The following is a 26,723-nucleotide window of genomic DNA, read 5'->3' on the forward strand; positions in this document are numbered from 1 at the left end:
ACGCTCACCCTTGCATATTTTTTGGCCTAAGGAAGCACCTGACAGGCCTCAAGGTGCCAACTCGGTGATTGAACACGCCAACACACAGGTACCTCCCTTCTTGGAATTATTCTGTAACTATGACTATCATACTGCGCTTTTCAAAGAGTATTTTCTCATCAATATATAAGTGATGATAACAAAGAATAGTGAAAGTACCTTGGCAGCAGTAGTATTGAGCGACAGACGATGTGCCTTACTCCACGTCTGCTCGAGGCGGACGATACAGTCGTGCTTCGCCTGAGGCCTACTGGTCGTGTACCTCACGCATGACAATAGGTATTTTTGTCCTGCCTTATCGACATAATGTTGACCTAGGGGCAGATCGGGTTGCATCTGCTCATCTGTCACCGGGTGCCCTGAGCTGTCGCAAACTGTCACTGGTTCCCTTCATGCCCATCGCTAACAAAAGCCAGAGGGACGAGTTGAGATCCAGACGAATCTGGTTAGGCGGCGGATGAGAGACCAGGGATGGGGGGGGATTCACTGGCGCCGCCCGTGAATGTCTAGACTTAGAAACGGTCAGATGATGCCGGCTGGGTTCACTTCAACTCGCCTGTATGCGTATCTGTTTCCCATCCATCTCACAATCCCGAATGGCCCCATGTTCTCCCCATACGCAGTGACTCCCTACCTAAGGCAAGCAACAAGCTACATCACAGTCATCCATGGCTTTCTTTCTCCCTCGAATGCGGAACACTACGGTTCAACGGGCAGAAGTTCAACAGTGAGTGGAGGACCACACTCCGTCCGCAACCACGTAACCAAGGACGGGGGATGATCTGCTTACAGGGGTAACTCCCAGGAATGCGCGAGCGGACAGACCACGCCCACTTTGCCCCCACAGGAAGACATCATCCTGGAGTCCTTGACCTCGAGCGTGTGGAGTGACAAAAGTTGACTGATGTATCCTTACGCAGTACGCATGAATACGCAGTATGTCAGGAATGGAGGGGCAAAATGCGCCTGATGTCTGGATTTTTGTTTGCCGGATGTTCTGCTGCCGCTGCCGCCGTTCCTGTCCATCCTGCTGCTTTGTCCCCGAGCTCAACCTTGCATCCAGCTGCGTGTCTCGCCCTACACACGATTGAAAAGTCTCTTTCGTCATTCGTCATCCACAACGCTCGCTCGCTCTTTTTCTGCGATCCCTGTGCAACACCCGACAGGCATCCTTGGTGAATCAAGGGTTCCCCTCTGATGAAATGTGAATGCCACCCTCTTCTTCTATCGCTGCCACCCACCACCTTCACCACTCTTCTCCGACCCTCCACAACTTATTTTTTTTCAACCGTTGCCCTAAAAATCCCCAAGCTTCTCCTCACTTCCGAAAAGACGGTCTGGTCTGGTGACTCACGAAGCCCATCTTTCAGTTTCCAGTTTCCGCGGTGTCCTTTGAACTCTCTCAAATACTCGTCGAGCCGCTAGGTAATCACCAACTTGTACGGTCCAAACCTATCTCCGGATTCGACGCACTCACCCTTGCGTCTCGACCTATCTCCGGATTTCCTCCCTGACCTATATATAGAGAAGCCGAATACCATCCATGGATTGTTGGAGAAGGACGCAAAACACAATTAGAAGCAACACCATCTTCAAAGAAACGCCACCGCGCTACAAGCACAGAAGGTCCTAGACCCCGATTCTCACAAATCAGGCAACCCACACATATACAGGTCTTCTCCCACGAGAAGTTCCGCTCACAGCAACTCTCTCTCTCTCTACACTCTACACACCACTCTTACACACACATTCCACCTTACACTGTCGCCACTATGCACGACCTCAGACTCAAGGTTCTTCGCGAGAGCGGCAAGACCGTCTCCAAGAAGGCCAAATCACGCCCCGAGTCCGCTCGCGCCTCCATGAGAAACTCGCCCAACGTCTCTCCTGGCCACTCTCAGATCAACTCCCCAGCACATTCTCGCGCTGGTAGTCGCTACGCCTCAGAAGACGAAGGCAGCGACTCCGATTACGATGATGGCATGACCATGAGCACCCTGTCAAATCACTCGGATACCGCTTTGGACGAGGCAACAGAACCCAACTGGGCGCAATTACTACAAGATCGCATCGTCGAGCTGCAAGATCGCAAGCGGACGAATACCCAGAGACGCGAGGCGACCCTGATGTCCTACCTGCACCTTGTCAAACACCACTACGGCGGCCGTCAAGTCAGCAACTCCTTACAAGACATCGTCACAGCGTTGATGAAGAACACCAGGTCCGGAGGTAGCTCCCTCGAGCGCCTCATGTCCCTGAAGTCTCTCTCAGCCACCCTCCTCACTACGCCATCAGACTCCCTGTTCGACGACATCTACCCGCAACTCGAGAAGACCCTTGAAGACGACGACGACAACGACGTCAAGGCGGCCGCGATCTGGGCCATGGCAGTCACAACGATGTACGGCGGTGGTGGCGAAGAGTCAGCAAGCGAGCTGCTCGAATACCTGGTCACCATCGTGGAAAGCGACGGTGAATCAGTCGGCGCAGCAGACAGTGGCGACGTCGTCACCTCCGCCCTCGAGGCCTGGGCCTTCGTTGCCAGCCAAGTAGACGACATCACCGAGAACGTCTACTCCGCCATCGAAGCCTTCGTGGAGCAACTCGACAGCACCGACGTGGAGGTCCAAGCGAGCGCGGGCTTCAACATCGCCTTCATCTTCGAGGCGGCGCGCGACCACGAGGAGGAGACGGGCGAGCCGATGAACCTCCAGTACGACCCCAAGAAGCTCATCGCCCTCATGGCCGAGGCCTCCAAGCCCTCCGTCAAGCAGACGGCGCGCAGGGACAGACGACACCTGCGCAAGCAGTTCACCAGCATCGTCTCGTCCTTGGAGCACGGAAAGGGGCCGGGCTACTCGAGCGCAAGCCGTCCGGCCTTTAACCCGCACACGGGCGGCACCAAGGCCGATCCCGGCGCGGGCCGCAGGGGCGACGACGACGACGGCGAGAACCGCGCATTCGGGTACCGCGAGAAGCTTCGTCTAGGTTCTACAGTTGTACTCATCGACTCGTGGTCTCTCATGGCGCGTGTCGAGGCAACGAAAACCATCCTGGGTGGCGGACTGCCTACGCACTTCAACGACAACCCTACTGTGGCGGAGCTGCTGGATAACGCTGAGACGGAGGAGGCCGCGGCACAGCTATACGCAGCGCGTCCCAACAAGAGTGCGAAGCACATGAGGAGGTAGAAGGGGATCGTTTGCTTCTTAGCAGCGACTGGGGAAGTGTGGGAGGAATGGAAAGAATATGGTGTATGCTTTGGGAGCAGCATTCATTGGTGGAGAGAATTGCATTGGCATGCTTTCTTTCCTATGTACAGATTCACGATAGAGCATTACGGTCCAACAAAAAAAAAAGGGGATACGAAACGCATAGTATGAGGCATAACCCTTACGTATTGCGAAATGAGGCAGAAGATACCACAGAGCGGAGGATCCTCGTTGCTAAATACACTTAGCCTACGTCATTAGGAATTGACATTGGTTGACAAACTGAGGCTTCACTTTGACTGAACTTGTGATGTGTTGATGTTTTCTTTGATTTCTCTTCACACCATTTAGTTTTGATTTTCAATGGAAGACTTACGCCGCCGGCGCTACACAACGACTGCACCTATCCATCAGGGGGCGGCGTTCACATGTCGCACAGCAGGTTGGATATACGGTTGCCATTTGATGTAGCGTTGGTGGTCAGTCGGGTACGAGCTGGAGAGGAGGGGGGAAAGAGAACGGGAGGGCGGCAGAAAGAGTGTCCCTGGCCGATACCCAATGAAGAAGCTATGGAGGGATGCCGATGTATGTGTCCTGGAGGCAACATGTTCGGGTGGCATTCGTTTCAGGGAGAACGGTTGAGCGGCGACAAACGGAAGGTGATGCTGCCCATTTTGGGGGCCACGAAAGTGAACCCAGGCCAACTATCCGTACATGTACGACAGACGGCGCTGATGAAATCCCGCTCAAGTTGACTTGCAGGACAACTGCAGAGACGGGGCAGCGATGCAGTCCAATGGCTCGCAGTAAGTAGGTAGTTGAAACCGTGAAAGCCCTCAGACTCTGGATATGCAGCGTGCTCCTACGACTTCGAATTCGAACCCATCTTGATGCACTCACATCAACCTTTCTTGACCACTCAACATACCTTTACAAACGGGCGTGGTCGGGTCGGGGGAGGGAGGCGGGATGACCGGCATGAGCCGCCGACCCCAGACGGAGGAGCAGTGGAAAGTCCATCGAGTCTGGGCCACCCCGTCGAGGTGCGCCTTCGCCACCGCCGGTTGGAGTACGTGGACAAATCGGACTATTTCGTTTGTGTTCGAGGCCTCGTGGGGTCGAACGAAGCAGACGAGAGCTGAGGTGCGCGGGTTTTTGGAGCACCGTTTCGCTTGGTTGCAGTGGCGATTTACCCGTATTGTGTTTCAATCTTTTTTTTTTTTTTTTGCCCCCTTTACTCGACTTACCTAAACTGCGCACTCGATTCTCTATGAAGGACTGAGACAGTGACCACTAACGGGAGGCGGTGATAGGAGGGATGGGAATCGGCACATCGGATAGCTGAAATATCGTATCCCCTGTTTGTAGCAGCGTCCGTGTGTTTCTGGGGGCCGCGGCTTGTTCTTGTGAGATGACGTACGAACGTCATTCGATGTTGCAAGTGTGGAAGAGCTCGAGCTCGGACTCAAGTGAAAGGTCTTGGGGGGCAGCAGGAAAGTCATACTCGCTGCCCGGTTCACAAGGCGGCGCCGTCTGCAACAGACGGACGAAAATGTTTCAGACGTTTAATCTCGAGGTTCAATCATGATCTTCCGAATAAGTCTTGATCAATACCTCGTCACAAAGAAGCCAGCGTGCCGCCAGGTCGAAAAAAAAAAAAAAAAAAAAAGTGTCAAAAGTGTCACTCAGACTTCCCGTCAGTGGTGGCTCTGTCCCGGCAAGGTTCCCCGTGCCAATTTTATTTTCGGTTTTCACCTCGAGACTATTTTCTCGTGGCGCCGACGATGAGACCCTTGTCTAGTGGATGATCGGTATCCTCCCGTCGCCCAGCCAAAAAAGAGGTTGAACCCACTTGGCTTTTAGTTTAGCACTTCAAGACGGGAAACATCACTCTTGGAAACAGGCGCCCGAGCCAGCCCACGCAAGTCCCACCTCTGGTGTGCTGTGGGGGCCCGGTTTCCAGGGGATCCCGTTTGAGCACAGGTGGATAGAGGTGACAGAAGTGGGAAAAGCCCGTCCCGATGGCGTCTGGCGTCTATTTGCAAATTGCATTTGTGAGGTGATCAGAGAGAGGGGAGGTTGGGAGAGGGAAGAAATGCTTGTCAAACCTTGTTTTCGTACGAAAGGGATAATAGAGAAAAGACGGAAAGTTGGTCTCTTTGTGGCAAAGGAAGATTGTAAGACTATCTATCTATATGGGTCGAGGGGCTGGGAGTGACCGGGGTGGGTGAGAGTGTTTCGGAGCGATAGACAAGGTTATGGCAAAGGCATCGAGATATCGAAGTGACCCCGGCCGGTATGATGGATATCTGAACACAGTGAACAGTATCCTCATGTCGAGATACCCATAGGAATGGAATGGGTAGGAAGTCGACAAAGACAATGGCCAAAGGGGAACCGTTTCGGACACGCAGGGTCAAGGCAAGGACAGGTTCCAACGCTGAGCAAACGGCTGCGCGGGACGACATAACGGCGGTGAGGAATCGGACCTCTGACAATGCTGCGTTGGACCGAGTTCAAACAGCTAGAAGAGCAGACGTGACATGGGGGCCGAGATGTGTGGTGCATTCTATCCCGCTGAGTGGTTCCAGCCCCGTTGCAACAGAAGGACTGCACATGAGCCACGAGGGCACTGTAATCTGGACAGACAACACCAGGTATTCCTACGTTAACCATTCAGTTGTCTTCACCTGGGAGTACTGTGAGAGGAGGGATGTGAAGATGTAAGGCACATTTGGTTACTTCGACAGCTCGACCACATTCGAAGTTGAGAAGCGTGCAGGACGCTCTGCAGGCCTGCAGGGACCCGATTTCCCACACGCCCCAGGCCTGCGGCGGCAATTGGCCCGTCGCCTCATGCTTCTGGTGCCTCTTAAGCTCCTTTCGGGAAGCGAGCGAGGGACAACTCATCAACCATCTCCACCCTGTCACGGCATCACACTTGGTGGACGGACCAATCTCTTTCTCAATCTGATGCTTTTCTCGATTCTCACGTCAACTTTTGCGGCCATTAACATTTGAGACGAGGAGGGGAGGGACTGGACAGAAGATTGCCAGTGTGTCCGGTTGCTCGCTGCGGCCCAAGTAAGTGTGGAAAGGTACTCCGTAAGGTAAGGTAGGTACGAATACACCTACCATGTAGATGGTTGTCACGGTGGTGTTGGCTGTTGCCATCCCTCGTCCCAGCCCAAAGACCCAAAACCCGGCCCAGCCCAGCCGCTCCCGCGATCACGTTGCCGTCATCCTCGGCGCTACGTGTGTACATACCTTGGCCGTAGATGATTGCAGTGGCCCGCTTGTACCGAGTAAACAGAATAGGTGCAGCACAGGTCGCAGAGGGTCAGCTTGGACGGGAAGGATATCCCAGGCAGAGCCCGACGAAGCGTTCCCCCCTCTCGACCGCACTTCCCTGTCCGTTTGGGCTGGCCTGTGTGCCTGTGTGCCTGTTGTGTGCTTCTCTCTGTGCGTGCTGATTCCAGGTTGTCTGTCAGTCTTGCGGCCTGTCTGCATCATCCAAGATTGTCAGGTCGCCTGTCCATCGCCTGTCGCCTCTATCTGCTTACCCCCCTACCCCCCGGCTTGCCTCTTTCCAAGATACCTCATCAAGTATGGATGGATACCTTACTTATCTGCTCTTTACTGTACCTTTGCTCAGTGACTATCGTTCCCGCCCGTTTGCTATATTCGACATCGCTTCCAATATCCTTCTTTTCGCTGCACCCGATATCACTCACTAGAGTCTCTACTTGTCCCTTGCCTCGAACCAACACACACACCTTTGTTTCGTTCCGTTTCGCCGATACCTATTTCTCCTCCACGACGACAAAAGAGTTGCCCAAAGACAAGAAAAAGTCAACTACGGCGCTACACGGATAGAAATTAAGGCCAGAGACAGGCCGGTAGACCCCTGGAAGCTTACCTGCCTCTCTTGTTCAGCTACCAAGAAAGATCCGCAAACTGGGGCAAAAACATCGCCGGGGAAAAAACAACACCCAAGCAACGGCCTGACCCCCCAGCCACCCCAGTTTGCGAACCTCACACCTTCGCCTCACCCCTCCACTCTCACCACTTGGCCTTCCCTCCTTTGCGCCATCCAATTCTGAGCTCCTTCTTCTCACTCAGCCGTCCCTCGACGTTAATCCGCAATTTCAAACTAACATCGTTGCTTTTTTTATTTTCGGGTCCTATTTGCGCACTGCGTTGTTTGTGGCATAAGCGGCCACAGGTCTCTCTGTGTCTTTTTCCTTCCTTCTTTGGGGGATATTCCGTTCGCTGCCTTTCGCAGACATCGCCGAACCGCAACGGCTTTCTCTCTCTCTCTCTCTCTCTCTATCCCAGTGTCTCGCTCGCAGCCAGGTGTGAAAGCTCCTTCAGATACAGCTTGTTCGCCCAGCCCGCCCAGTTTTTTTTTACACCCTCCCCGCAGCAACGAAGTGCTCCTCATGTCTTGACGGCGACTGCACCCACAACAAATCCTTGCCCACCTTGGACGACAGCCGGGAAATCCACCCACCCTCTCCTCTCCTCACCTCTTCTCTTCTCCTTCTTTCCTCGATCGAGGGAAAGGACGAGATCCAAAATAGAGGTGTGAGCCGCTGATCGAGGCACTCATCATCCGCGCCCGCGCATCAACAGCCCCTCCGTCGCCGAGGCCTTCGAGCATCGCACCACAATGGGTGTTGACTCGAATAAGCCTCCTCCACTCCCTGCCCCGACCGAAACCGACTCCGTCACCCCCACCGAGCTGGCGACCGATGTGTCCAGGCCAAACGACGAAGCTTCCCACTACTCTCTGCCCGACGACGGCACACCTGTCACCATCAAAACCCGCGGCCACAGGGCCAATCGTTCTCAGACGTCCCTCCTCATTGAGTATTTCGAGGGTGGCAAGCCTGGCCCCGAGGGAACAGTCGAACGCAAACCCAGCGTCCGCGTGCGCCTGACCCCGTCCAAGAAGCACCGCGGTGACCATATCCAAATCACCGAGACCAAGGGCAACACCCGCAAGGCCTCGTTGACCCGCCGTGTGCCTCTGCCGTCCACCACAGCAACCTCCTCGCACCTCGACGTTGAAGCTCTCGAGGGCGAGGACGCCGACAGCATGCGGTCCTACGCCTCCGCTACGGAGGAGTCTAATGTCTCGAGAAACCCAATCGACATTGAAATTGACCACCGCGGCGGACGGCGTCGTCGGCCGGCGAGTCCATTGATTCCCGATGCTGATGCTCAGTCTTCATACCTGGCTCCCAACATGTCCGACATCTCGGCAATCCCCCAAGACAGCTTTCTCGATGGCTCTGGCTCAACAGTATTAACAAAGAACTCCGAAAGACGCAGTAAGAGCACGTCGCGGGGCAATGAGCTGGCGGCCGGCGTCACAGGCGCATTGGCTGGCGCCGCGATAGCTGATCATGCAAAGAGCAGTAGGAGCAAAAGACACAGCGGCGAAAGAAAGGTGTCGGGGGAAAGATCCTCAAGAGACAAAGATCGCAAGCACCGTTCGAGCAAGAGTCGGACAAGCAGTGTCAGCGAGAAGCAATCGGAAGGAACGCGATCACCCCGACGACGTTCCAGTCGGGGCCATGTTGACTCTGTTTTATCTGGGGCAGATTCCAGTCTTTTATCATCCAGCATTTCTCCCAGCCACCGTTCCTACGACCAAAGCTCGGTCCGCTCCGGAGCTTCCAAATCGTCCATCAATAACCCGAAACTACTCGAAACGGTAGAGGATGCCATTCGTCGACTTATTCTGCCAGAATTGAGCGCATTGAAGAGAGAGCAGAGCAAGCGCGAAAGTCGCCGCAGCTCCATCACATCAACAGGAACAGGGACGTCTCTATCTCGCGAGGAACTGGGGGTAGACCGACGCAAATCCGCCGATAAGCGCAGCGAAGCCGGTCGCGACAGCCGGCATCGAGAACGCAGAGACCGGGAAGCTCGCCACGACTATGTTGACTCTCCCCGAAGCGTTGCAGGCGAATCGGTGGAAGAATCATCCATTGTCTCCATTGACGATACCCCACGGCGGAGTGATGGCGCGCTCAAGGCCGCCGTTGGAGGTGCAGCAGCAGCTGGGCTTGCCGCTGCCGCAATGAACGCAGCATCGCCGTCATCGGAGGATAGAAGGCAGCGGAGGCGCCGGCGTGCTGATGGTTCAGCTCGAAGCAGAAGTGTAGGTCGCGAGAAGTACGACGAAGAGTTCCACGAGGAAGAGGTTCCCGCGCCGCCAATGCCGTTAATGAGCGAGATCAATCCCTCCGAAATGACGCGAACCTCAATTCTTTCGGCTGATACCGATCGTCCCCATTCCGCCATGGAGGAGAGAGCCTCTGTCCAGGAGGTTGCCCGGGGCAACGCCTCCCTTGGCTCCTCGCCAACGCCAACGCAAGCAGCACCAATGACCAATTTGCAACAGACTCTAGGCACGAAGCACGCCAATATCTCTCACGGGGATTTGAGAGAACTGTCTCGGTCACGAACCGGAGATTTCTTGGAGCAAAGCGAGGTTTCGGAGTTCAGCCAAAGTCCTTCGTCACAAATCCGCGATGAATACGACGACTACGACGATCGAAGCCGTGTCACGGAGAGCGAAGGCGACTATGTGGACTCTGGCGATTACGACTACTACAACACGCAGGATGTGCCGCCTCCGTTGAAATATGTCCCTTACCAGCCAGAGAGACGTGGGTTGAGCCCAATTTACAGTGTGTCCGGCTACACGGAGGCTGGTAGCGAAACGGCTGCCCAGCGTGACTCGAGGATGTCGCATGGGACCGCTTCGCCAACCAAGTCTCAAGCGTCCCACACTGATCTGAGAGCCCTTTCTCCGGCGTCAGTACCAAGTAATGTGATGAGTCGGGGCTTCGATGAGCAGTCTGTGGATGATCGTAGCGTCCGAAGTGGACAAGACTACCGCAACAGCCAGTACACGGAGGGCAGCGAGATCGCAACTTCTACCGGACAGGCTGTGCGTGGTATTGCTGCGAATCCCAACATTATTCATGTTCCAAACGGTGTTGAGTCCAACGTAGCTTCACTCGTGGACGGCTCCATGCTTGAGTCTCAACTTACCACGGGCTCTGGATACGATTACAGGGACTCCCAAGTATCGTACGGTAACGAGTCCAATGTTTCCTATGGACCGGAATCCTACGTGTCATACGCCAAAGACTCCAATGTCTCCTACGATGACCAGTCCAACATTCAGCCCCGTTCGCGCGACGTCAGCCCAGAAAAGAGATCTGTCGCTGACCAGCGGGAGTTCTTCGAGCAACGTGAGCGCGAGAGCAGTCGCACGCCTACTTCGAGCCGCCAGAGCCACCGATCAAGAGAGTTTGCTGGAGAGTACGACCTGGACGAGTATGGTAGAAAGGTTGCTCCTGCTAGGTACAGAAACTCCCCTTCTACGTCTACACGGCACTCGCCTACTGCCTCCGAAAAGGCAATTGCCGCTGGTGCGGTTGGCGCAGCAGCTGCTGCTCTCAAGGCCGCCAAAGACAAGACGAAGCAACCGACAGTGGAGGAGGTCGACGAGGAACATGCTGAAGAATGGGTTCCCGAGGGAGTCACAAGAAACAAGTCCTTTAAACAGCGAGCGATGGAAGGCCGGGAGCCAGCAAACACCCCGGCACACAGCGTCGACCGTCTCGACCTCGAGGACAAGCCCAAGATGGGTGCTAGTGCCATGCCGACATTTGACGACCCGATGCCTGAGGTCGGATATGTGGACGACGATGCGCTGACCAATCCGTCATTGGTCCGCGAGCCGCTCGGCGGCAGCGACCACAACGATGGGGACCACTGGCCCGGCGATATCACCCCTCGCCAAGGCACGCCTCGCCAGAGCGACTATGACCAGTCTTACGAGGAGTACAACTCGGAGAAGCACAGCCCGCGCGGCCACGGTGGTTATGGGATGGCCGCTGCCGGTGCCGCCATGGCTCACCACCGACAAGCCAGTGGAGAGCGTGAGGACGAGTGGCGACGCACATCGGCTGAGCGAAAGCGCGATACTGTCATTACGAATCCCTATGATGGCGCGAGCCCCGTCGATCATCCCGACCTGCTCGGTGGCAGAGGATTCGAAGATTATGCTGCTGGGTACCACGCCAACAGTCCGGGTGGGCACAAGAACCTGGATGAGGGTTACATTTCTCAAGGTCCCATCCACTCGCCCAATATGCAGCCCACCAGCAAGGCCATGATGCCCTTTGGCGATATGAATGCAGAAGACCCCTTCTTCGCACCTCAGCACTCACGACACCTGAGCGGTCTTTCCCAGGGCATGAACTCGCCGCTGTACGATGCCGCCACTGGCAACGGTATCGACAGGATCGAATCCAAGGACATTATTGCCTTGATGCAACATGTGAGTATCCCGTTATTGTGGACATGAAAAGAAAATGGCTAACAAATTCTCAGCTCATGGTCCGCGATGCTCAACGGAGCGCTCGTGACACGGAGATTCTCGTCACGCTGGTCCGCTCTGCGGCTGAAATGCGCAACTCTTTTGATGACCTTAAGAAACTTCTTGCCAACACCGAGGACGTCATCATCAAGGAGGTCCAGGAGAACACTGACGAGACGGTCAAGAACGCCGTCGCTGGCTCCCGTGCTTACCCTGGCAGCCTTCCTCGTTCTGTCAAGGGCTACAGCGCTGCATCTCAGAACAGCACTCTCGATGAGACCGCCAAGAAGAGCAACTTCTTCCGCAAGGCGCTCAAGGGCCTCAGCAACAAGGGCGCCAACGATCTCAGCAGGATCGAGGACATGCTCATGCAGCTACTGGGCGAGGTCGACACACTCAAAGCACAGACTATGAGACCCGGCATGGTTAGCGGCCGGCCATCTTACGAGAACCTCACCCCGGAGATGCAGTACGAGCAGGATCGCGGCTACGAGCCCGAAGGCCAGGCTGGCACCTCTTCCACTAGCCAGGGCAGCCACTCTGGGATGTCATCCTTTGCCCAATCTCGCGGGCCTTCCAAGATGGCCTACGAACCAAACCGCATCAGCACCGTTCACGAAGACAATGAGGAGGAGTATATCTCCCAGAACAACTACCATGAGCCTCAAGGTATGCTTACACCGACTCGGGAGTTCTCTCGTGGCGGTTCTGTGCCCTTGGGCACTCCTCCTCAACCCATGGCCGCTCAGAACGCATCGTTGAGCAATGACAACACTCCCAAAACGGACAAGGGCAAAAAGCATAAGAGGGGGTCATCGAGCTGGTTCCCCAAGATTTCTCGGTGGTCCGAGTCGACGGCTACAAGCGTAAGCAAGGCTTTCCGGGGCAGCGGCTCTAGCAAGAAGGAACACGAAGACGAGTTCCTGCAACATCCTCCATCCCGATCTGGATCCGATCTACGATACGACGACCGGTACCAGAACGAGTTTGGCGGCAGTGACCAACTGCACTCTGGATTCTCGCAGCAGGATCTTGCAGCTCCTCAGCCCCCGCACCTGGATCCTCCTGCCACCTACATGACCCCTGAAGACCCCAAGTACAAGGCGCACCGTAATTCGGTCAATCTCCAACACCCCCAGCCTCGTCAAGGACAGACTGAGAGGTTCAAGGCTGCCCTCGAAAGCCAAGCATACGACTACGACACGCCTATGTCTCCCAGATCTGCAGACTGGGCCGGCTCAGCCACCAGCTTGCACCGCTTCCCCCCAAATGCCAATAGCTATAGCAATGGCTCCCCCGCGACAGGTGGCGACTACTACACGTCCTCCTCCCCAGCTGGCCCACCCAGGCCGCCTAAGGAGCCCATGGATGAGATGACCCACACGCCCGCCAAGAAGCGAATCTCCAACTTGGCCTTGAAGAGCAGCCCTCTTCCCTACAACAGTGTTGAGAGCGGTTACGGCACTGGCCCTGGCACACACGCCGCCAGCACTAGCAACTACACCGGCAGCCCTAAGCCGGAGAACCGCAATCTCAGCGGTGCTCGTGGCATGCCTGCGCGTAGGCCTTCCGGGCCGCGAGCCATGACCCCCAAGAGTGCGGAGGAGGAAGCCGCCAGAGAAGAGCGACGTCGCAAGAGAGGTAAGCACATTACATTTACAGTAATTGAGCCGCAAGCTGACTGACTATCTAGACACCTTTGGCACAGTCGCTAGCAATGAGACCGATACCTTCTAGACAAAATGATTCCTCGCCACAGAGAATCGTTTGTGCATACAACACACAAAATAAGCACTACTACATGAGTTGATGCTACTGGATAGCTTGAACACATGATCAGCTATAATCATTGAACATATTGGATGCAGATTCTCCCATCTGCTATAGAGATGCAGCGGCAACCAACCAAAAAAGGGGGGCAAGTTGTACAGCCGCAGGGAGGAAGCGGAAGGGGACGACGGAGGTGGATTTGGTTCGCTACTCAACCTAACGACGACATGACACGCAATTGATGGCTTTTGCGTTTTAGCGATGTTTTCGAGGTGGAGGAGGAGGGGGGAAGGGAACGACAGCACATCATGACCTCAGTTGGCCATGTTGCGTTGAGGACAGTGCCGAAGGAAGAAAGGCATGGAATAGGTTTGGAACGCGCGACAAAGTTGGTTGATACCACATTCTCGATATTGGGCTGCTGTGTTTTTTTCTTCGAGAGCAGCCGTGACGCATGGCAGATACCATTAGGGGTTTTTGACTGTAATAGTAGTCGTGGATAATGGAACCTCTACTTCGCCCTGACGATTTATGACCAAATGTGAAGATTGTGTTCCCAGATGAAGGGGATAGTGAAATTGAATGAGGTGAATCTTGCTTTGTTGATGGTTGAAGTACAATGTTGGCACCGAATATGACTGGTGTATTTTATAGGAGGAAACTTTGTATCGAGGGAACTACGGGCACATCCGGTAGAGGGTGCGCGGGGTCTGCCGTCGACGGTTATCTTTACCGATGGCAAGTACAAGAAGTTTCCGCCCATTTATGTTGTGAGACATGAGCTATGTATGAAGAGGACTTCATCAGTGGGAAATAATGAGAAGCAGGATATCTTCAGTGTCAAATGTTCTACGTTAGATTCCTAAATCAAACGTATTAGTATTGAACAATTTTATTTTGAAAAGGTTTCCCATTGTCTGACTGAACAAATGCAGGGTTGAAAATGTGCAGTAACAATTATCAAGTAAACAATGGTGATAGTCGACTTGAACCCGTGACCTCTACGAAGGTCACAAAAAAAAAACAAGCTATCCATGGCCTTATGTAGGACCGTGAGCCAACATACGATAGAGTCGTCCCGCTCGGCCATCGACTACAACGGACGGTGCTTGTTGAGAGCTGCGTCTTCATTGGTATTCGTAAGGGATAGTACGAGGGCGGTCAAGATTCATATACAGGTAAGAATTAACAGACCAGTTTCCATCTCACCTATGGTGACAGGTCGCAAACTAATTCACGTAGAAGCTTTCTACAAGTCAACTAGTGAGCTCTAGCATCAATCAATCGAAATTGACATTTGGTTTATTCCGTCGCTAATGCGCAGTAAGTCAGAAAGATACGATTCATGTCTTGCCCAAACGCACAGCATCTTCTTCATTTCGCATTCACGTCTCCGACGATGCGTCGCTCGTGGCCCGGTTTAACGCCTACGTCATTCCCGCTCGATAACACTTATCGCCGACGACCGGGAATGCCCCTCATTGCATTAGCGAGGTTTCGGCGATAAAGATAAGATTGTGTGCGCAACGCCCTTCCGCAAACTTATTACCCCTCGAACGACTTTTGAGCCCACCGCGAGACTGCGCGAGGGAGCAAGCCATATAATCATCTTGCCCGACGGCTACTTCACCGCCTCCTTCCTCCCCCTTCGTCTCCCATCCTCCCCTAATTTTACCTTAAAATACCGCCACAATGCCTCGAGATCCGCTCATCGGCCTGGTCGGCAAGCCGTCGGCCGGTAAGAGCACAACGCTCAACAGTCTCACAGACGCCTCGTCAAAAGTTGGTCCGTAAACCTCCAAATCCATTCGACCGAGAGAAGGGAAACCCCCGACGCCCACCGACCTGGTCGCTGATGGACATATCGTGAAAACAGGAAACTTCCCGTACGCTCCAACTCTCACCCTTACCCTGGCCGCCTCCTTCATATACTTGAGATTCTGTTTTATTCGTTGGTGGTTCAGCAGCATTCACTAACATTCAATATCTCTCCCTTTGCAGATTCACAACTATCGATCCCCAAAGGGCAATCGGCTACCTCCAAATAGAATGCGCCTGCGCGCGCCACGGCGTCTCGGACCGCTGCCGACCCAACTACGGCGCCTGCATCGACGGCCGCCGTTCGGTACCCATCGAGCTCCTCGACGTCGCCGGCCTCGTGCCGGGAGCGCACCAGGGTAAAGGCCTAGGCAACAAGTTCCTCGACGACCTGCGGCACGCCGACGCGCTGATACACGTGGTGGACGCCTCGGGCACCGTCGACGCCGAGGGGAAAGAAACTCGCGGCTACGACCCGTCGGTCGACATCGCCTGGCTGCGCGGCGAGATCGTGGCCTGGATCCGGGGCAACCTGATGGAGAAGTGGGGGTCGATCCGGCGGCGGCACATGGCCATCAAGGCCACGGCCGTCGAGACGCTGCAGGGTCAGTTTTCGGGATACGGGAGCACCTCCAACGTTGTCGCGCGGGCGCTGGACCGGCTGGGCATCAAGGAGCCGCTCGAGGACTGGGACGCCGAGACGATTGACCGCGTCGTCAACGCCTTCACCGACGAAAAGTTCCCGACCGTCATCGCGCTCAACAAGATTGACCACCCGGACGCCGACAAGAACATTGCAAAGATTGCAAAGATGCAGGATCCCGACACGATCGTGCTGTGCTCCGCCATTTCGGAAATTTTCCTGCGCAAGATGGCTAAGCAAGGGTACATCAAGTACACGGAAGGCAGCGAGTTCGTCGACACGCGGGAGGACCTGATCGAGCAAGGGGACCCCACGGGCGGGAACCTGAAAGAGCTGGACGAGAAGAACCGCAACCGGATAGAGAACCTCAAGGACATGGTGCTCTACCGCTTCGGGTCGACGGGCGTGGTGCAGGTGCTTTCCAAGGCGGCCGAGATCCTGGGCCTCGTCCCGGTGTTCCCGGTGCGCAACACCACCTCCTTCACCTCCGGCGCTGCCGAGTCCAAGTTTGTCTTCCGCGACTGCGTGCTGGTCAAGAAGGGCACCACGGTCGGCGAGGCGGCGCGCAAGGTCATGGGCGACGCGCCCATTGCGTACATCGAGGGCGCCGGCGGCCAGAGGGTCGCGGAAGACCACCTCGTCACGGTTGGGAAGAACGATGTAAGTATTGCCTCGCCCCCTTTTTTTGATACTCACATACACGTATCCTAACGTTGTCTTCACACAGATCCTGTCGTTCAAGGTTGGAAGAGCTTGAAGAAGAGTTGAAGCTATCTCTGCGTCATCTGACCTTAGTACACTCATTCCCACCACAGCTGCATAAAACTGGAAAATACCCAGTGACATCTAGATTCCCCGTGACTGCCCCTCTCCTCGGAAAAGATAGAAGGGGTTTCATCGCAAATCATTCTCAAAAAGCTCCATGGTAGGTAGAGTTGGGAGGCGGGTACTCCGGAACAACCGCCCCCTAGCCCAGTAAGGCGAGAGCGATCACCTGGGGGCCAAGGGACCATTCAGGGTGGGCCTCGAGAAAAAGAATTAAATAAAGAAATTTCAAAAGATCAAGACCTGCCGCGGGCAATGAAGCATTGTTTTCAAAGTACCGACTCGGAACTCGAGTCATTCCGATGTGGACCGTTAAGGCATCTTCTTGATATTCTGCCCTATCTCTATTTTCGCATTCGCGCTTCGCGGCCATACCCGCGCCATCTCGTTTTCTCTTTTTTTTTTCCTGCTCGATTCCTCCCTCACCAGGGCAGTGACCAGCCGACTGGTTGCGGTCTGCGCCTGCCTTACCAAAGTGCAATTTAAACTAGCGGACAGGGATACAGGCCTCACCGCGAAGGCGGGGGCCCTGTCCTGTCCTATCCTGTCCCACCGGGCGCTTGCTGCCAGCGGCCGGCCAGCCAGCCACAATGGAGCCCTGGGCCCCCGGACGCTTCTGGCTTCGCGCCGATTGCCAGAAGGCCCAGAGGTACCCGCAGTGCCGAGCTCTTCTGCGTCCGAGCTGCGTACGCGTCCCTCGGCTTCCGCTGCGCTGGCGGATTTTACCATGTTGCAATTTGCAAAATGAATCATTTCTGCTGTATTCCGTAGTCTCGTACGGAGTACCCGCGAGGCAGACTGCGAGCAATAGGGCGGATCAGCAAGCAATTTGGGGGCCAATTGGCATGCTTATTCTCGTGCTAGCACTCCGCTCAATATGATGGAAACAAGGTTATTTCACAATCACAAAGTCATCTGAGCGCAGTCATCGCAAAGGAAATAAGCTCCAAAGTAGCGTCGCAAAGTCGGATGTTTCTGACAATAGTCCAGAATACTTATGGCAGTATACAGAAGGTTGTAAACGTTTCAATGCAACAAGCATGACATCACATGGATCTGCATCAATGGTTTGGCGGTCTTGTGGGGACGTCCAACCGCGTATCAAGCACAGCTGACTGTGTTCAGGAATTTGCGGCATGGTCTGAAGCATTGATTCTCACAGCTGGGCACACTGAACAGGATTCACGACGAAGACTTTATAGTAAAATAGTTTGAAGAGATTGATATGTCGGGTATCGAATTAAGCATGCTACACACAGCGCGAATTCCTCCTCCACTTCCTGGTCTTGAATGCCTGCCCAAAACAAATCGTTTCGAAAAGTCGCATTCCGCAAGGTGAGAAGTAACGTGACAAAGTCCGAAGAATGGAACCGCCAGGAATTATGAAAAGAGGCCGTTGCTGTGTCGTTGTCGTAAAAAAACAGTGGTGGAGGTTGGTGAGGTAAGGGGTAATAGGCCAACCCTGCAGAGCAGCATGCATCCTTGCAGCTGGCGCAGGAGGATCCCCCAGCATTGCCGGATGAGACGGAGAGCCAAGATCGCTGGAATGCCCGGCCACCGCCTACAGCGTCACACTCTTCGGGAAGGCGTGGTGACACATCCTTGAGGGTAGGTAGAGTTCATGTCGCTTCCGTTGCTGGATATCGTCATGCCCTCTCGTGTAGGCGATTACGATCGGAGAATTGCAGCGACGATTCGCTTAGTACTTCAGAATGATGTACAGAGCGTGGATGATACCAGGGAGGTAACCTATTATTATTAACTAGATTCACAGTGTCTGAAGAACTGTCAAGCTTACCAAGAATGGTCAACAGGATGTTGATGAAGAAGTCAGCGCCGCAGCCACGCTCGAGGAAGACACCGACGGGCGGGAGGATGACGGCAAGAATGATCTTGCAGATATCGGAGGCGGTGAAAGGCATGTTGATTGATGTGTTGGTGTTGTCAAACGGTGTGTTTGTTTGTGTAGAGTAGTTCGTGACGGGATCCTGAAGATCTGATGTGTAATGTCGAATGTAAGTTCGTTGGTTGATGAGGGGAGGGTATTCGAATGGTAAGTGGGTTGGGGAAGAGATGGTTATATAGCAGGAATGAGAGCAACTGCGAACTGGGAAGCCACAGTCCAGCGCAGGAAAAAATACAAAAAAAGGCAAGGACGAGCTCACAGTGATGTGATGTGGACTTGCATGGGCCACCCCTTCCCGCTCTCCTCCGTACCAACCTGACCTTACCTTACGGATACGTCTGACAAGGGACAAGCCAGTCGCAGGTGGTAGGCCAGTGAGGCCCGGCAGACATGTCTTCCCCCCCAAAGTACCCAAGCGCAGCCTCCCAAGACGAGCCAACGAGCAACAAGAGCGTCTGGTCGTGCCGGGAAAGGCTTGGGGGTGTGGTGTGAGAGAGGAGTTGCGTCATCGACTCATTCCCGGTTTGCTGCGGCAAGGAAAATAAGGCACAAGCGGCAGCACCAGCACATGGCCACACGAACCGCAAGCTCTGGGCCTCTGGCTAGGCCATTTACGCCTTGAGAGAAGAAGGAAAAGATGGGATGGCTCTTGCCGTGCGTTGCGGACAAGCCACACCTCCGCCCACTTTAGCAATGACCTTGTCTCTTTTTCCTCCTCTTCCTCTGCACTGCTGCAGGCTCTCCCCTCCTGCGCCTGCGGAAACAAGCACCCGAGCGGAGCAAATGTGAGCCCCTTACGACGTATCACTGACACACACGGCATCTGGACCTTCCTGCTGCCTGTCATGCCTTTGTCGCTGCATCAGACCTCGCAGCGCACACTGCCAGGTTTCTCAGATCCCATTGATGAGGATTGGATGCCTGCTCTCAGCCTCCGAAGCTCGCTTCCACGGCAAACATTCGGTCCCTCTACGTCTTCGTCGTTATTTTCTCTCCGCGCTTTCACGATGTTCAATCGTCTTGGATCGCGGTGGCCTCGGTTTCCGATCTATCCTTACTAAATCGAGACCCATTGCGCGTCCCTCCATCCCTCTTGCCCAGCCTTTTCCCGCCGTCATTGAGGGGCTCTGTGCGGTTTGTCCGACGTCCTTGAGCAACTTGTACAGCTAATTCCTGCTCAACTGCTATCCCATCGACTGCTGCAAGGCGACAGTACAATGGTCTCCAGCTTTTCTCCAAATTCTCCGAGATATGAATTTTTTGATTTGCGGATATAGTGGGAATAAATCGGAATAGCGCCTGATTGGTTCTTCCCCCGCACTCGGATGTACTGTCGCCTTGTAGCAGTCGATGGGATACTTGCTCCCTCATGTACCTCAGCACTGCGTGAACTCTTTTCGGTGGACGCGATAAAGGTGGGTGCTACGTCATCAACCGAGCCCTTGCTAGCGCCGCGCTGGTGGGGTCCGCTCTTCTTAATTTTGCTCTTTTTGCTCATGGCTCCACCTATCGTCATCCAGTCAAAACAGCTTCGAGCTGGTCAGGGGACATCCCCATGCACGCAAGCCTCAAGGTGCGCGTCATGAGCCACAAACGCCACACATCGGAAGCTGCATCATGGGACAATAGTGACGACTCAGCCACAGATGCGTTCCAGGGTCTGCCTGTCTTGTCCATGTCGAGGCCCCCAACAACTCAAGAAGTCAAGGTTGATGCTATTCTTTTCTCCAGCGGACATCGGTCCGTCCGCGCTCGTTGCGGAGAAGGACGCAATGCACTGACGATCCAGGTTCTTTTCCTCCGCCTAAGAGTTCCTTTTCTTCGTTCGTCCTAATTCCCCTTCTTCTTATTCCTCCCAAACAACACAGGAAAACCTGTCAGTCTGTCTCACCAATGGAAACCCAAGGCCCTCGTGACTTATGACGCAAGGGGCCCGGTCATGCCCGGCGGCAAAGAGGGCCAAGCCGGTTCGGCAGCTCCCAGGGCTAGGGAGGAGACGCGGCCTGTCTCCGCTCTGCAACGGGGAACTCAACGTGGGCGGCGAAAAGACGTCAAATCCTCGATATCGCCCTTGCTCCGAGCTCGTAGGGCTGGGCAAGACCGGCAGGCTTGCGGCAAGGCTAGCTGTGGCTGGTAACTGTGAGGTATGCCGCGACGAATGTTGCGTGCCTTGAACAATTAGGTATTGCGATTTCGTCGCAACCAACGCCACACTTGCGCACGCTTGAGGCTCAAGGGGCCGATGATGTAGTGTCACAGTTGCGTGTCCGTTGACTTCCCAGGCCCGAGGCTATTATTAACATGTTTATTTCTTGTTTCGGCCGGGCCAAGCGACCTCATTGGCAATCGGCTCTGCTACTATACATCGGTTTCCCCACGAAAGCCAGGTCTGGCCAACAGTGATGGACTAGCTCTCATAGGCAATCCTAGACTGCCAAACTGCCTAGACATGCACGTCTGAGGCTACTGCCCACCAGCCATTGTTGGTTCAGCATTGGACATGACACAACTGGCTTGGAGTGTATACCAAGGCAGCGAGGTCCGTACTTTCGCTGAACATCTATTGGCGCCACCGGTGCCGTGTTTCCGCAAGCTATTCCAGCTACGGTTTGTTAAAGAATGTTTTGTAGGGTGGACTTGGCTTTAAGCGTCATAGGAGTTCATTCGTCGTCGTGCGCCGAGGGAGCCATTTTCCTGCCAAACGCCAATGTGCCGCCAATCGTCTTGCCCAAGATGTATCCAGCGTAGAGGCCGCAGACAATAGTGACGGGCCACTTCTGCCACTCACGATCCCAGTCGAGCGGAATGGGCACCGCACCGAGCCACGCGCCCAACAGACCTCCTAGGAGACCGCCGTATGCCTCGTCCAACGGTGCCGCCGCACTGGCTAGAGCCGCCCAGGTGCTCGCATCGACTCCATGAACGTAGAAGAGCGGGAAGAGCGAGAGAATGGCGACGTTGGCGGAGCAGAGGAGGGTATGCGGTACATGCGTCAAAAAGGGGGCGCCGAAGAGGACGAGAACGACGTGGATGGCTGGCGTAACGAGGACAGCGAGGAGGAGGGAAAGGAATATAGCCTGAGGGGTTCCCGATAGTCAGCTATGGCCCTTCCTCGAATTGGCCGAATATTGTGACTTACAATGAAGATATTGGGCCCCGCGCTCTCAACCTTCTTCTTCTCGCCTGGCCGAGGCTTCCTCGACGGCCTCGCGCTTTGCGATCCGGCTGCCGGCAGACTGACAAAGGCGTAGACGACCTGGATCGCGACGACGATGGGGAGCGAGTTTTGGAGGGTTCGCACGGGGTCGGTCACCAGGGAGCTGAACTGCGCGAGGAAGAGGCCGGAGACGAGCACCGGCTGGAGGTGTCGGACGACCTGCGCAGCAGGGCTCGCCAGGACCTGGACAGGATGTAATACGTTGTCCTTTGGCTTGCCCGCGTCGGAGGCGGCTTTTGATGATGCTGGCGCTGACATTGTCACGGGGTCGACCAGTGGCATGGTGTGGGTAAGGAGGAGGATGGGGTGAGGCGAACGATTCGGTCGGGGTTCGGAGCCCAGTCTCCTGTCGTTTCGGTCAATGGCTGAGGCAAGATATGGGTTGAGTTCGTGAATGGGTACCCGGAAGGGCACGGCTCTGGAAAAATCCCGGAACGGACGCGTCGAGGCGCGGGCACCGTGCAGTCGGATCCGACCGGATCACATGACGATAAGATGCGGAGGGTCTGATAACGAACCCCAGATTGATCTACTGTCGTGCTTACCTAAGCAAGACACTTACTACGTACAGTACACTGTTCCTCACGTTCACCTTGAGGAAACAGGTACTTCTGGAAAGGTACGTATCTGCAGCATGTTCTGCTCACAGAACACATGGTAACTGTCTCACGGTTTGCCTTGTTTGGGTAATGACTGTTAATCTCAAAGTTGCGGTCTCTTCTTTTCGGGATCTGTAGGATACAAATCTGTCGATTCGGAAGCAAGGCAGCTGTCAACCTTTCCCCGGATTCTCCCTCGTCAGCGCACCCAGCCGGTCGGGGCCTGTGGTTCGATAGCTGAAGGAAATGGCGATCATGTCATTGGCACAGGATTCCTGGCCCCGCTTCTGTCCAATCAGCGCTCGTACTCGGTGCCTCCCGTCAGACCACATCACCCCATTAATGTTGGCAGTCGTCAGGAAACCACCTGAAAACGCACGATCGCCCAACGTCAGTTTTTTTTCGTTGGTTGCTAACAACGGCTGGAATCCAAACGGGCCCCCTCCAACTCGGGCTTTGCGAACCACGTTACCAAGCGCTGCGCTTGCCCCCTTTTCGCGGCTGCGCCTATTGGATGAGACATAGTTGTCATTCATGATTCACACCTTTTTTGGTGCTGCAGAAATCCAAACCCTTGGCCCTGGCTTTTGGGGGGATCCGTTTACAAGATGGGATGGCATGATCTTGACCCAGCCCAGATTAGAAGCCTCCAGGCACGGCAATCTTACGGGCAAAGATGCCCGCCCATCTGCCCACAATAGGCGTTTGCCGTTGGAAATCCCGGAGTCCTTTGTCAAGATTCCCAGATCTTGTAGGTATGCGGGCTGGAGGCACAATCTTTTCCTTGGTATAAGATCCAAAGCAGCTTCCCGCCTGTCGTGATCCCATTCCCGTTCTCATCATCATCACACATCAACAACACCAAACAGAGTCTCAACTCAATCACCAAACAAACTCTCCACTACATCTTCTGTACGAGTGTATTACATTTCACCTCACTCCTCTCCATCAAATCAATAGAAGTCTCTTTGACTCAACACCAAAAAAAAAGCCAACCCTCCAATCACCACTCAAAATGTCTCCCGCCTTCGCCGCCCGCAACGCTGCTCGCTTCGCTGTTCAGCGCAGACAGTTTACTCTCCTCCACAACATGCGCAACGTCGCCCGGTCCTTCGAGCCTCATCCCTTCCAGAGAATGTCGCAGACTGGTGTTCACGCCAAGCCTTACTACGGTGCCATGATTAAGAAGCGTGCCGTCACCGCAGCAATGTAAGAAGCCATCACAGCCTTAGCTACAGAAGAGATGACGGTGACTAACATTACACCAAACAGGTTCTTCCCCCTTGCTTTCGGCATCCTCGGCTGGCCCTACGCAAGCATGCTGCTTGTCGATGGTCACATGTAAACAGCCTTTTGGATAGTCGATCCACAACATGGGATAATTGGCAACAACGATACAGGAGTTGGAAGTTTCATTTGGGAATTTGGGATATTCACGAGATACCAGTACATATCTCAAGCATCTGAAGGCGTTCTGGGGCTTCTTGGATACCTATAGCATCGGTAGAAGTCCGTACGGACCATGCATAATTTACTTTGTTCAAACTAAGAACCCACCTGAGAACCTCAGGTTTATTATCTTTGACCATGAGTAACATCGAGCTTGCCTACATGAATTTATTAGTACGATAAAAGTCATAAACTTCGTATCGTCCCATGTACTCTTGTCTGGACTTCACTTACAACTTAAAAGAGACCCTGAGAGGCCCGTGCGAGGAAGCTCCGAAGTGCGCTACTCCACCTTTGTCCTAGTCCCTCATTCGCGCCCATGCAGCTCCCCGGACTGCTACCGCGTCGTGTTGAAGCTGCCACTTTTGACCATTTTGACAACACTATCACCTCCAAAGGCGAGCAACTGCGACCACGACCCAACGAGAATACCTGACAAACAGGTGCCAGGGACCTGCCAACAAGCTCGAGTGCGGCTTTCTGTTGACTGCCATCGAGCCACCAAGCATCGAATCGCCCCCACTCGCAGTCACCGCCCGACCAACAAACAAAGGGGTTCCGCCGCGAAAACGAACCGAAACGACCAGCAGCAAGAGCATCGTGAGGGCTAAAAGGCTCGAGGTGTAGACAAACAATAACATTTTGTTATTGAAATTTCGGATGCATCTCACAAGATGACGGACTCGCTGCACAACGCGCCAATTGTCCTGGACAATGGCTCCGGTACGATCCGTGCCGGTTTCGCAGGCGACGACCTGCCCAAATGCTATTTTCCCTCGTTCGTCGGTCGGCCCAAGCATCTGAGAGTTCTCGCCGGCGCGCTCGAGGGCGAGGTCTTTATCGGACAGAAGGCGGCAACGGAGCTCAGAGGCCTGCTGAAGATCAGGTACCCGCTGGAGCACGGCATCGTTACGGACTGGGACGATATGGAAAAGATTTGGGAGTACGTCTACGGCGAAGGCCTCAAGACGCTCAGTGAAGAGGTTCGTTTGGCACAGCTTATGGCTTGTGCAATATGCGAGACGCACTATATCTGCTCTTGATACTAATGCCCACCTCAAGCATCCCGTCCTCTTGACCGAACCACCCCTCAACCCTCGCAGCAATCGCGACACAGCGGCTCAGATCCTCTTCGAGACCTTCAACGTCCCGGCACTGTACACATCAATCCAAGCCGTCCTATCATTATACGCTAGCGGCCGGACAACCGGTATCGTTCTTGACTCGGGTGATGGAGTGTCACACGCGGTGCCAGTTTACGAGGGTTTCGCCATGCCGAGCAGCATCAGGCGGATAGACGTGGCAGGACGCGATGTGACCGAGTACATGCAAATGCTGCTGCGGAAGAGTGGCTACGTCTTCCACACCAGCGCCGAGAAGGAGGTTGTGCGGCTCATCAAGGAGTCTGTAACTTATGTCGCTCAAGACCCCAGGAAAGAGGAGAAGGAGTGGGCAAACAGGACAGATCCGGCCAAGGGCGTGGAATACGTTCTTCCGGACGGTCACAAGCTTAAAGTCAGTTTCTCGTTATGGAAGACGGCAAAGATAAGTGGGCTGACTATGTTTACAGATCGGTGCGGAACGGTTCAGAGCACCCGAAATCCTCTTCGACCCAGAAATCATCGGCCTCGAGTACCCCGGTGTGCACCAAATTGTCGTTGATGCCATCAACAGGACGGATCTCGACCTGCGCAAGTCGCTCTACAGCAACATTGTACTCTCTGGCGGCAGCACGCTGACCAGGGGCTTCGGTGACCGTCTGTTGACGGAGCTGCAACGGCTGGCCGTCAAGGACATGAGAATAAAGATTTTTGCGCCGCCAGAACGCAAGTACTCGACATGGATCGGTGGAAGTATTTTGGCTGGTCTCAGCACTTTCCGAAAGGTAGGTTACAATCTACTCGCCTGCTCTTTCCCGTGGGCTCAATTCACTGCGGAATCTCGAGGCTAACCCCTTTTTACAACAGATGTGGGTGAGCATCGACGACTGGCATGAGAACCCGGAAATCATTCATACCAAGCTTACGTGAGACGGTTCTTGTTTTTAATTCATATCGATGAAACGGTTTCCAGATGGCGTTGCTGGCCCCCCTCTCGACGTTTATAGATCTAGAGCTGTGTTCACCATCCTGTTGCGCCTTATGATTAGACACAAAAGGCGACAACTGGATGAGTAGATGGAGTTTAGATGTCATGGAAGTTGGAGCGAGAGAGAGAGAGTGGCGATTGGCTGGATTTGAGATTTACCTACCCTCAAAAGACATCGGCATTTTCGAAGCCATTGTCATAGGTAAAAGGCAGCATGAGGTAATGGTCAGCTAGAAAGTTGAGAATGATACCCGAAGCTGTTGTCTCTTTTGATCACATATGCAAAGCGTACTTTTTGACCATGCATTGCCGTACAATGCTATGCAGCTTGCCGCATGAATTGGGGTCCAGTTGGTTGGTCGTTGTCAAGTTACGTGACATGCGTCCGATGGAAACCGGAAGTTGCGTTGGTATCAACATATTCCTTTTTTCCTTTCGGGCCGTAACATTCTTTCTATTCGCAACCCTATTTCCGTGTCTCGCCAAAATAGCGTCAACAATCTCTATTCTTGTGTCTTATCTATAACAGCTTATTGTCTCTTGGGCCCCCAAGCGTTTGCTACTCCCCAGTCACGTTGCGTGTTTCTGTCAGATGTCAGTCAGGATCGTCATGAGTTTGTGACGGATGAGTATATATCGATGACCTGGTTTGGCCGTTGTAAGTGGCTCACCGCGACGGTTCCATTTGAGTTTGTTGTTGGAGTTGGGGTCTAGAGATAAGACCTAGGTAGGTGACTAGCGCGTACATAC

The 26,723-nt window shown here is 54.3% G+C and overlaps 11 protein-coding genes across 11 annotated transcripts; 9 read left to right on the top strand and 2 right to left on the bottom strand.

The window, feature by feature from the left end:
• Window positions 1-1,008: 1,008 nt before the first annotated feature.
• Window positions 1,009-1,218, top strand: CLUP02_10518 (uncharacterized protein; the record flags this gene model as incomplete). The annotated part of the gene is made up of 1 exon (XM_049289494.1): window positions 1,009-1,218. One exon carries the CDS (start codon window positions 1,009-1,011, stop codon window positions 1,216-1,218), a length of 210 nt encoding a protein of 69 aa, XP_049146639.1.
• Window positions 1,219-1,811: 593 nt separating this feature from the next.
• Window positions 1,812-3,230, top strand: CLUP02_10519 (IFRD domain-containing protein; the record flags this gene model as incomplete). Its single annotated transcript, XM_049289495.1, has 1 exon — window positions 1,812-3,230. One exon carries the CDS (start codon window positions 1,812-1,814, stop codon window positions 3,228-3,230), a length of 1,419 nt encoding a protein of 472 aa, XP_049146640.1.
• Window positions 3,231-6,863: 3,633 nt separating this feature from the next.
• CLUP02_10520 (uncharacterized protein) lies at window positions 6,864-7,127 on the top strand (the record flags this gene model as incomplete). The annotated part of the gene is made up of 1 exon (XM_049289496.1): window positions 6,864-7,127. The coding sequence occupies one exon, from the start codon at window positions 6,864-6,866 to the stop codon at window positions 7,125-7,127; it is 264 nt and encodes an 87-aa protein (XP_049146641.1).
• A 796-nt stretch (window positions 7,128-7,923) lies between these two features.
• CLUP02_10521 (uncharacterized protein) lies at window positions 7,924-13,395 on the top strand (the record flags this gene model as incomplete). Its single annotated transcript, XM_049289497.1, has 3 exons — window positions 7,924-11,619; window positions 11,673-13,299; window positions 13,352-13,395. 3 exons carry the CDS (start codon window positions 7,924-7,926, stop codon window positions 13,393-13,395), a joined length of 5,367 nt encoding a protein of 1,788 aa, XP_049146642.1.
• A 341-nt stretch (window positions 13,396-13,736) lies between these two features.
• On the top strand, window positions 13,737-14,877 carry CLUP02_10522 (uncharacterized protein; the record flags this gene model as incomplete). Its single annotated transcript, XM_049289498.1, has 7 exons — window positions 13,737-13,911; window positions 13,989-14,000; window positions 14,083-14,265; window positions 14,364-14,408; window positions 14,500-14,606; window positions 14,671-14,691; window positions 14,761-14,877. 7 exons carry the CDS (start codon window positions 13,737-13,739, stop codon window positions 14,875-14,877), a joined length of 660 nt encoding a protein of 219 aa, XP_049146643.1.
• Window positions 14,878-15,120: 243 nt separating this feature from the next.
• Window positions 15,121-17,633, top strand: CLUP02_10523 (uncharacterized protein; the record flags this gene model as incomplete). The annotated part of the gene is made up of 7 exons (XM_049289499.1): window positions 15,121-15,218; window positions 15,305-15,379; window positions 15,430-16,549; window positions 16,617-16,631; window positions 16,705-16,814; window positions 17,221-17,443; window positions 17,526-17,633. The coding sequence occupies 7 exons, from the start codon at window positions 15,121-15,123 to the stop codon at window positions 17,631-17,633; spliced, it is 1,749 nt and encodes a 582-aa protein (XP_049146644.1).
• On the bottom strand, window positions 17,202-18,636 carry CLUP02_10524 (plasma membrane proteolipid 3; the record flags this gene model as incomplete). The annotated part of the gene is made up of 2 exons (XM_049289500.1): window positions 17,202-17,512; window positions 18,513-18,636. The coding sequence occupies 2 exons, from the start codon at window positions 18,634-18,636 to the stop codon at window positions 17,202-17,204; spliced, it is 435 nt and encodes a 144-aa protein (XP_049146645.1).
• An 890-nt stretch (window positions 18,637-19,526) lies between these two features.
• On the top strand, window positions 19,527-19,790 carry CLUP02_10525 (uncharacterized protein; the record flags this gene model as incomplete). Its single annotated transcript, XM_049289501.1, has 1 exon — window positions 19,527-19,790. The coding sequence occupies one exon, from the start codon at window positions 19,527-19,529 to the stop codon at window positions 19,788-19,790; it is 264 nt and encodes an 87-aa protein (XP_049146646.1).
• A 385-nt stretch (window positions 19,791-20,175) lies between these two features.
• Window positions 20,176-20,757, top strand: CLUP02_10526 (uncharacterized protein; the record flags this gene model as incomplete). Its single annotated transcript, XM_049289502.1, has 2 exons — window positions 20,176-20,360; window positions 20,502-20,757. 2 exons carry the CDS (start codon window positions 20,176-20,178, stop codon window positions 20,755-20,757), a joined length of 441 nt encoding a protein of 146 aa, XP_049146647.1.
• A 523-nt stretch (window positions 20,758-21,280) lies between these two features.
• CLUP02_10527 (GPI biosynthesis protein family Pig-F) lies at window positions 21,281-22,119 on the bottom strand (the record flags this gene model as incomplete). Its single annotated transcript, XM_049289503.1, has 2 exons — window positions 21,281-21,697; window positions 21,760-22,119. The coding sequence occupies 2 exons, from the start codon at window positions 22,117-22,119 to the stop codon at window positions 21,281-21,283; spliced, it is 777 nt and encodes a 258-aa protein (XP_049146648.1).
• A 1,332-nt stretch (window positions 22,120-23,451) lies between these two features.
• CLUP02_10528 (actin) lies at window positions 23,452-25,915 on the top strand (the record flags this gene model as incomplete). Its single annotated transcript, XM_049289504.1, has 7 exons — window positions 23,452-23,645; window positions 23,709-23,777; window positions 24,284-24,485; window positions 24,560-24,868; window positions 24,948-25,400; window positions 25,456-25,770; window positions 25,853-25,915. 7 exons carry the CDS (start codon window positions 23,452-23,454, stop codon window positions 25,913-25,915), a joined length of 1,605 nt encoding a protein of 534 aa, XP_049146649.1.
• Window positions 25,916-26,723: the final 808 nt, after the last annotated feature.

The sequence above is a fragment of the Colletotrichum lupini genome, chromosome 5 (assembly GCF_023278565.1).
Source record: "Colletotrichum lupini chromosome 5, complete sequence".
Classification (NCBI taxonomy): domain Eukaryota; kingdom Fungi; phylum Ascomycota; class Sordariomycetes; order Glomerellales; family Glomerellaceae; genus Colletotrichum; species Colletotrichum lupini.